The following is a 9,854-nucleotide window of genomic DNA, read 5'->3' as shown; positions in this document are numbered from 1 at the left end:
GGATTCAAGCTTTGTAGTTTTAGCTCTAGAATATGAATTTTGAAGATATATGTTGAATCTGTAATTACTTGCTGTAGTGGATTTTTTTCATTTTCAGAGGCTTAGTTATGCATGATTATGTAGGTTTAATCTAGTTTGATTGCATGTTAGTTGATTCTAACCAAGTTTGAGTTTTGGAACTCAAAGCTTGGTCTCTAATGGTGTTTTGTGAATCTGTGAGTTCTGGGTAGTCTTGTTGCCTTTGAATGGTTATTTGGGGTCATATAGAACAGGTCTGGAAGATCTTGTGTGATTTGGGTTGGAATTGATCGAGTTATGAATTTTTGAAATTTTTCTGCGAGGAACCGGAATTCCGGTTGTGCAACCGGAATTCCGGATGAGGGTCCAGGAATTCTCAGAACCGGAATTCCGGTTGCAGAACCGGAATTCCGGTTGCAGAACCGGTCTACCGGTTGGGGAATTTTCATAAACCCTAGATTTTCTCGATTTTATGTTTTAGGGGGTATTGCCATGCTTTTTATCGATAGGGAAACTTTTAGTTCCTAGTTTAAGTCCCCGGGAAGTGATTTAGCGTGTCACTTATAGTGTTGTGATTTTTATAGTTTAGGAGCCTGTAATCCGCCGCGCAGTTAAAGTTCCAGTCAGGTTGACCGGCACACCTGAATTCGGAATCCAGGTAAGATTAGTATAACAGTATGCATATGTAGATTACATGTTTAGCGTGCATGTAGGAAGCCTATTAGATTACATTAGTTATGTATGTTAGCTTCGAACCATCCAACCCTGTCACGTCGGTACAGGCTGGAGTATGACCAGCAGCCGGAGTATGACCGGTTCGACCGATCAGGCTGACACTTGGTTGGTGGTTCCGTACTATTGACGTATCCCGTCGGTACAGGCTGGAGTATGACCAGCAGCAGGAGTATGACCGGTTCGACCGATCAGGTGGATATAGTAACACGTCGGTACAGGCTGGAGTATGACCAGCAGCCGGAGTATGACCGGTTCGACCGATCAGGCTGTTACGTGTCAATAGTACCGTCCCTATGAACGTTCAGAACTCAGTACCGTGTTGGACACGGCAGTAGTGACTCAGTACCGTGTTGGAAACGGCAGTAGTGGGACTCAGTATCGTGTTGGACACGGCAGTTAGGGTTATGATCAGGGGTATGGGCGTCTGATCATGACCGGGATTTATGTATGAGTATTATTATGCTTTTCTTACTGAGTCTGTCGACTCACAGTTCTACGTTTATGTTTAGGTAAAGGCAAGGCTAGAGCTGATGGACCGTGAGCGAGCTTATGAAGGTTGTACATGTCGGGGCGGTTAGGCCTGGAGAGTACGTACGATCCTCGGGACAGCGAGGCTGATTTTGTAACTAGTCGCTAGGCGACATTTATTTTGTATAAACAGTTAAATTTTGTAAATGATTTTGTAATCGGGATCCCTAGTCTTTTTGTAATTATATTTTACAAGTTTAATTAAAAAGCAAAAATTTTAATTAATCACGTTTTCTATAAACCTCGTTGATTAGCAACGAGCTGCACAACATGTTTAAAAATCACGTAATACGCCTATGTTAGTTAGGGTGTTACATGTCAGCTCACTGGATTTAGACTAACATGATAATTGGCGATAAGGTATACTTATACCTTGGATAAGTGTTATGTCATTTCCATGGCATTGGCAAAGTTTACCAGTATCGGATGTATGGAGTATACATTGAAAATGACCGATATTGATCTTGGATAAGATATCATAAACTTGTCGTTATATCTTTCTAAGTCAATATCAATAGTTGGTCTTAGGTCTATCGATTTTAATCCTGATATGGTTAGGTTCAGCTTAGTTGTATTATTTATGTTCTTCAAGTTGTTCGTGGAAGCTAACAAATGGTTCTAGCGGATATTTACACATTGGAAACATGATAGTTCAATTGAGTGGGAATACTAATCATAGATATGGAATCTATAACTTCTATAAGTATTTAGAAGTGAAATGATGATTTCCTTCGAGCTTGGCTGAATAGAGATAAATGATTGAGACCTCATTTCAGTAATTATATTAGTTTACTGAAGTATCATTTTATAGGTAGCTATGTATTTTAAAGAAAAAATACATTAAAGGGTAGAACGGTAAATTTGTCTCTATTCAAAGTAGATCATCTATAGAGGATCTTCGACTATTAGGATTGTAACAATGAATAATCATAACGTATCTATATCGTGGTACATATAGAGCGTTCTATATAATTGAGAGTGCTATTCAATTCCAAATTTATAGTAGCGCAAGACGGAATTAATAAGTTAAAAAATTTACTTGGTGAATTTTATAATTTTTCCATATATTTTCTAGTAGTACTTACCATTTTTTTTGTTTCTTTTAATTAAAAAATCACAAAATCTGAAGAGATAATGAATGATCAGAAATCTTATATTTTAAAATGAAGTTACAATGATCCACTTTCTCACTAATTAGTCTGATTAAAAAAAAATATATATATATATATATATATTAAAATGAACCGAACTATGCATGAAAAGTCCATAAACCATGTACATTGTTATATTTTTTTGTTGTTTGATTCTAGCTAAACAAAAGAAATTTATGGATCCGTTTGGTTGGGAGGAATAAGAATGGGAATAGGAATAGGAATAGGAATAGGAATAGGAATGGAATGGAATAAAATTTAAAATGCATAAAAAAAAATGATAAAAAAATAATTAATTTTTGTTTCTTGTTACATTGGAATGGTCATTCCTTTCTTTTTAAAATGGAATAGCCATTCCACCAAAATGGTAGAAAGAGCATTCCATTGGAATGTTATTCCAATACCTTAAAATGCAACCAAACAAAGGAATAGAATGAAAATTATTTCCTTTCCATCCTATTCCATTTCATTACCTCCAACCAAACGACGCCTAAAAGTATTGAGATCAAGTTTCGCTTGTGCGGGCTTGTGGTTGCTTCCAAAAGAAAAAAAAATAGTTACGGGTAATAGTTATATAATTATGCTAGGGTTTTGGAGTGAAAAGCAAACATATCATATTTGTAAATTGTTTCCAACCAACGTCCTAGGATATGTATAAAATGTACTATGATTGTTTTCCTTTTTTAATTTAATCTAGTAATATTATTTTTTTTTTCTTTTAATAAACAAAATAATAAGTCACCTTTTATAATTATACTTTTTGTGAATAGACAATTATTAATATAGACTAAAAAAAAAAATCACATTTAGTGATAATTTTTTAGTCAATAAAAAAAAATTGCGACTAAATGTGATTTTTAGTCACAACAAAAAATTATTTGTGACTAAATATAGTATTTAGATACAAGTTGTCACTAATTTAGTTTTAGTTACAACAAATATTGTGACTAAAAATACATTTAGTCACAACAAATTATGATTTTTGTAACTAATACTTTTAGCCACGGACCTTTTAGTCACAACGTATGATTGACAATTTATAATTAGTCACAACTTTTTTACTTTTAATCACAAATTTTGTTTTGACTTAAAATTAATTTTTTTGTAGTAATATATAATTATGAATTAAGAATAAAAATTATAATTCTATTAATGATAATTACATAAGGTACTATTTTTTATAAAAAAAATTATATTTTTACGTTTAAAATTTTTTAATTATATTTTTACAGATTTCCATAAAAACAACAAGAAAACTACATAAAAATAAAATCAAAACAACAACAAAAAATTAGAGATAATTAAAAATTAACAAGAGTACAATATAAAAAAAACTGTATTTCCTGTAAATAAAATAAAAAAAATCATAAAAATATTTAAAATTATGTGAAATCGTACTTTTGTAATTTTTTTTATTATTTTTGTATATTTGTGAAATAATCCTTTTTTTTTCACGTCAAAAGATACAGCCCATTATTTAGAACAAGAAATGACACAGAAAACAAATTAATAATAATTAAAAAAAAAAAAATCCTTATTTTGATTCATGCAAAAACTCTAATACGTAGAAATAGAGAAATGGTACAAGAACTACAAGGGAAAAAGAAAAACAAGAGAAAATGAAATTAATGTGATGAGAATAAAATCATAAATACAAATTAATATTATATTAGCTAGGGTATTAAATTAATTAATTGAAGCTACTTTTGGACGATGAGTTTTGCTCTGGCATGACCCTCCTTGATCTGAAACTGATCTCCCAATCCAAGATGAGACATGAGCAACCAAACGAAAGTAATAAGCTCCCCACCTTTACTAACTTGCTGAGCATGACTTTCCGGACGACAATGACTAGCCGCATACGACAACATCTCCACCCAAACACTGCTCAATATCTCCCACTTAATCTTCTCATCAAACTTATCAAGTTCTTTGGCCAACATACAAGCATCAAACAAAACAGATTTACTCCTGTCCCCTTTCACCGTCTCAGGTTTCACTTCTGTATCAACCCCAAGAATGTCCAAGCACGCCTCCTTCTCTTGCCCCTTCCCTTTCCCTCTCCGAACGAAGAACTTCTTTGCCTCCTCACTCGTGTCTCGGAACCTGATTTGCCCAATCCCAGCAATGGCAGACATCATTGTTGGTTGCAGCACCAATAGATAGAGCATGTAATCTGAAAGTACTTTACAAAATTGATAGTGTTCATTATACCTATAATTTTTCTTGGGATCAAGTTTTTTGTCACTACATTCACTAATATAATGCTGGTAACATAGTTCGGTAGCAATGTGCCATAACAGAAGGCTCTCATCATAAGTGACCTCATCTATGTAAGGAAGTAACTTCTTTATCTTTTCCTTTTCTTCCTTGTTCTTGTATTTAGTACCTTCTAGAAGAACATAAGAGCCTTTTGCTTCGCAGATTCTTTTCGCGATTTCGGGATCTTCAGCATCCTCTGCTTTCTCTTGTAACTCCTTAAATATGAAATTCCATAATTCACCATTCATTCTGTATCTAATGGCGTATTTCAAATCGTCCACAAGAGTTGTCAAACCCAAATTATCAGTGACGAACTCAGAAATTTTATTAAGATATTTGAAAACTTCACCGTAGGCAAAGTTGATCTTGTTTACTGACCATTTGATACAATTTTGGTTAGGTTGATCATTGCCTTGTTCGTCCGGACGTTCTCTTAGATTATAAGTTATGAAATTGTAGCCGGTTATCGCCTCGGTCCACCGCCGAAATAGTGCCGTTCTTAGCCCCCTTTTAACAAAATTGCTTTCCCAATAATCATGCCAATATGGTCTCTGCAATTTGAGGAAACATTCAAACATTCTCGAAACCGACGACCTTCTTATTCTCGGGTACTTCTCCATTCCAACCACAGTCCAATCCGAAAAGATGAGATTAAAAAGAGCTACAACATCCAGAAAAATCGCCCCAAGAAGCAAACTGTAAGTAGTTTTGACATCAAAGGGCTTGAAATCGTCTTTATCAAAAACGTAAAAGAGTCCAAGAGTGACAAAGGTAGAGCCAAAAGCTAAGAAACGGAATATGTAGCCGACCAAGTTATGAACCACTTCGATTTTTGTGAAGAGCACTTCGTACATGAAGTTGAGCTCAACCTCGATGACTCTGTAAGCATCCACAGCCGTCCTAATCATGAAAAACTCACGGCTCTCGTCGCGCTCTTTGAAGCTGAAGATGGAGTCCACAATTAGACCTTTGAAGATGTTGAAGTAGTAATGGGCGCAGGTAACGATCTCAATCTCTTTCAGGTCACCTTGTGCCACGTCTTTGCTAAAGGCTCTCGACTCTGTATCGGGCTCTGCGATCAACTGGATCACCGTTGGTAGTCTAGCTTCTTTCTTTGACGAGTACTCCTCCATCAGCTTAGCGTAGTTCGGACCAGGATCTGGTGTTTTGAGTAAAGATTCACGGAAACTGTTTAAGCTCGCCTTGTAGAGAGCCCGAGTTCGCTCGGCGTACTTGATGATTCCGCCGACGAACATTAGGACCGTCGGTATCCATAGATCGTTTCCCGGGACAGTTTGGATGAAAACATAAGCAGTCATAAAAACCTGTAATTTTATAATTAGATAAACATTTGAATACACACATTATATGGTAATGTAAATTTATGAGATAGATTATAGTAACCTGAGTTACGAGACCCAACAAGTGGCGGAGCCAGAGCTCATTGTCCTCAAGAGCAAAGGCAGTAATGGTGTCAGGGCCACCAAGGTGAAGAAGAAGAAATGGGGCCCAAAAGGCCTGGATCATGCCGTCTGCTCGGTTACTGGATTTGGAGCCAGCACTAGATTTGTCAGTTTGTTTGCTGGAAATGTGGCCTACAGCAAAGTTGGCCGCCCAATCCGCAAGCAAATAAGCCGTCCAGAGTGAGAAAATGATGAGTTTCCTGGAGGAGCGTTTTCTGAGTGGAGCGGCCACAATCAGAAATGCCTGTAATGCCAGACTGAATAAAATGATTGCCCTAATATTCCACTCATTCCACAGTTCCAGAACATTGTCTGGAATTGGATGAACCATTCTTTTTTCTCTTTCTAAAATAAATATTAAAATCCTTATTTTACTTATTGATCGGGAAAGATTGACAATTATAGTAAAATTCAAGGTACATATAAATATATAGAGAAGAAAAATGTTTAAGAGGCTTTCCAAGTTCGCAATCGGCTTTTTAGTCAATCTTGACACACGTGACAAGTGATTTGTAGTATATTAATTAGGATTAATAGAGAAATGTTAAAAACCATCACCCTCTTATCTTATATGTTAATATAGCTATTGGTTTAATTAAGTATAAGAGTATTAGGTACTATCGGTGCCCAGTAACAATGCTCGGAGGAATAATATGGAAATGCTAATCGCTTTTTATGTGATTCCATATTATGATTTCATTAAGAAAACCTGGTTAGATATATTCATGAAATTCCATATTTAGTTATTATTTGGAAAGTACGAAAGAACTAGTTCTTCTATCATTTCTCATAATGTAATTGAAAAGTTATCACGTGTTTAGTAAGTTTATAATATATGTTTGAGAAAAAAGAAAAAAGTCTATATGACAAGCACTGCAGTGTGCACTGTTAGTATTTTTTTTTTTTAAAATTTTTTTTTGGTTCTTCAGCACACTGTCTTATACTTTTTTTTTTTTTTGGTGAAATGGGGCAGAGTGTCTTACTTATCCATTAAAAAAGCAGTGGGTCGAAATCGAATCATGGACCAAATTGGGATCCAAAATATAGAAATGATGGCAGCCAAACTTGGTCAGACGACATTCCTAACTTGTTGGAAGTGCAAGGGATTTTAATTTATTTGGTTCCTTTAAATCAAACTAAAGTGAGAAAAACAAAAACATAAATACTAAAGCCTAAATCATATGCCCGAAAGAAATACGAAATCGATCTGGCTTCATCTTTTATTTTCCCTTGATAAACAATATATTCTTTTTGTTTAGAGAAAAAATAACATTACAATCAACAAAATTATTAAGGAAAGAGTCAATATGAAGAAAGGATAGAATAAGACACCAAGCGGATGTTTTCGTTTGATAAAGAAAATGAGAATTGTTAATAGATATCATAGATTTAGGTGTGTTCATAAAATAACTAATCTAATACAATCGGTATGATTCGATCTAATTCAATTCACAAAAATAATAATTTAAAATTCTAATATATATAATATAAATATATTTACAAACTCAAATGTATATTCCATTCTAATTTATAAGGAAAATATAATTTAAAAAAAAAATGAACATTTTTATACATACAATTTTTTTCTTCTTACTTTGAATTTTTTTTTTATATATATATTTTATTTATTTAATTTGTTTGTTATACCCGAAATTCAGCGAGCACATCAGAAGAAGACATGTGTCGAGCTGGGAAGAATAAAGAACTCAAACACGTAATCATAATCACACTTGATATAGAACGCACTTCAGAGGAACAGTTCTCCAACTGATACACACGACCTGTAGAGAAACAAGAGTCTCTTGCCAAGAAATGAGCTAACTTATTTGCATATCATTTTACAAAACACAAATCAACAAAAGATAAAGCCAAAAGCAAATTTCGAACATCGATCTTCAACAATAAGGCCAAACTGTGAATGCATAAAAATACCGCTCTGAATCGCTTGGACACAAACCAAGCTATCTGTTTCCAACATGACTCCATCCCACAAATGAGTTACAATCCAACTCAATGCTTCTTTAATGTCTATTATCTCAGCAATTTCGGGTTGAACACATCCAGTCTTCTCCTTCTTGAATGCTTCTACCATAGCACCATGATGATTTTGAGCTACACAACCCATGCCAAAAGACAAGACTCGAACCAAAAAAAACTAAAAGGAAAAGACTAAAAAATCATGTCAAAAGACAAGACTAATGGGAAAAACTAAAAAGAAAAGACTAAAAAATCATGTCAAAAGACAAGACTAATGGGAAAAACTAAATTAGTTTCAACACATAAACACGATCACAACATTAAAATTAATTAAGGAATGAACTCCTTATAATTCTAACCCCATAAAAACATTAATTGGAATTAAGCTATAATAATAGTAAATTAATAAATGAAAACAAAAATCTGAAACGAAGGACGTCGTTGAGTCGAACCGAACCACTCTCAGATGACTGCTCTTGAACCCCTCACAGAAGAAGACGTTGACGTGAGAATGAGAAAAACTTATCTAGAAGAAGAAGACGAAGAAGAAGAGTGGTGGTGTGTCAGATATAGAAAAGAGAATCGTACATCTATAAATATTTAGTTTATAATTTTTAAAATTAGTTTTTTATAAAAGGGGACAAATTTTTGTATTGGTCAAAGTTCAGGGGGTAAAAATTTTAATTTTTTAACGGTTGAAGAAACAAAACCTAACAAAAAGAGTATAATTATGTAACTGTTATATTTTTAAAAAAAAAAATTGACAAGCCGTATGTTTTAGGGTGCAGGATCAGGTTGTGTCAAAAGTTCAGGAGGACAAAAATATTATTCTATTTATACTTAAAAATTGTCCTTATTAGTTTGCATTATTTATATCTAGAAATGGTCAAAGGGTGAGGGTTGGGGTCAGGACCAATGTTTGGATCCGAGATCGGGGTCGGGGTCCAAGTTTTGGGGCCGAGGTTTGGGTCAGAGTGGGAGTCCAAGTCTCAAGTCTTGAATCCCGAGTCCCAGGGCTGAGACCAGAATCACAGTATGAGTTTGTGTATGAGTTTGTGCAGGTCTAATGTTTGCGTTTGGGTCGAGGGCCACCAGGTCTGCTGTCCAATGTTTGGGTTCAGAGGTCGGAGCTTGGGTCTGAGTCGGGTGAATTGAATAATTTATTATATATATAAATATATACATATATATTAAATGCTAATCGCTTCTTATGTGATGTGAGTCCATATTATATTATGATTTAATTTAGAAAAGCTATTAGGTTAACCTAGTAATATAATTGAAAAGTTATCACGTGTTTAGTGCGTACACAGATAAATTAAATTAAGTTTATAATATAAGTTTGAAAAAAGAAAAAGTCTATATGTCATGCATTGTTGATTGGTTCTTATTCTCTTTAGTTATCCATTAAAATAGTACAAGGTCGAATCATGGACCAAATTGGATCCAATTCATATAGAAATGATGCCAATGAAACTTTGTCGAATTCCTAAACTTGTTGGAAGTGCAATGGATTTTGATTTATTATGTTCCTTTTAAATCAAACCAAAGTGAGAAATAAAACAAAAACATAAATGTAAGCCATATATATAACATCTCTTTTGATACTTAGTATCATAACGTACCTATTAGCATTTCTCTTTACCTATGAGCACACAAAAATCTTCCCCTGTTAGACCATTTCTAATTAATAGTTATATTAATTTGGTGTGAAATCTAT

General features: G+C 34.1%; 1 protein-coding gene across 1 annotated transcript; it reads right to left on the bottom strand.

Moving 5' to 3' along the window:
• Window positions 1-3,942: 3,942 nt before the first annotated feature.
• On the bottom strand, window positions 3,943-6,807 carry LOC115715823 (uncharacterized). The gene is made up of 2 exons (XM_030644493.2): window positions 6,099-6,807; window positions 3,943-6,019 (listed from the first exon to the last, which is right to left on the bottom strand). The coding sequence occupies exons 1-2, from the start codon at window positions 6,486-6,488 to the stop codon at window positions 4,133-4,135; spliced, it is 2,277 nt and encodes a 758-aa protein (XP_030500353.2). The 5' UTR covers window positions 6,489-6,807; the 3' UTR covers window positions 3,943-4,132.
• Window positions 6,808-9,854: the final 3,047 nt, after the last annotated feature.

The sequence above is a fragment of the Cannabis sativa genome, chromosome 5, assembly GCF_029168945.1.
Source record: "Cannabis sativa cultivar Pink pepper isolate KNU-18-1 chromosome 5, ASM2916894v1, whole genome shotgun sequence".
NCBI classification, from domain to species: domain Eukaryota; kingdom Viridiplantae; phylum Streptophyta; class Magnoliopsida; order Rosales; family Cannabaceae; genus Cannabis; species Cannabis sativa.
This window is presented reverse-complemented; position numbering and strand designations above follow the sequence as displayed.

Excerpts from the sequence above, each read along its gene's own strand:
- LOC115715823 (XM_030644493.2), bottom strand. The coding sequence starts at position 6,488 with ATGGTTCATCCAATTCCAGACAATGTTCTGGAACTGTGGAATGAGTGG. Across the intron at positions 6,020-6,098 it reads TGTTGGGTCTCGTAACTCAG|GTTTTTATGACTGCTTATGT; the intron begins GTTACTATAATC and ends ATAAAATTACAG.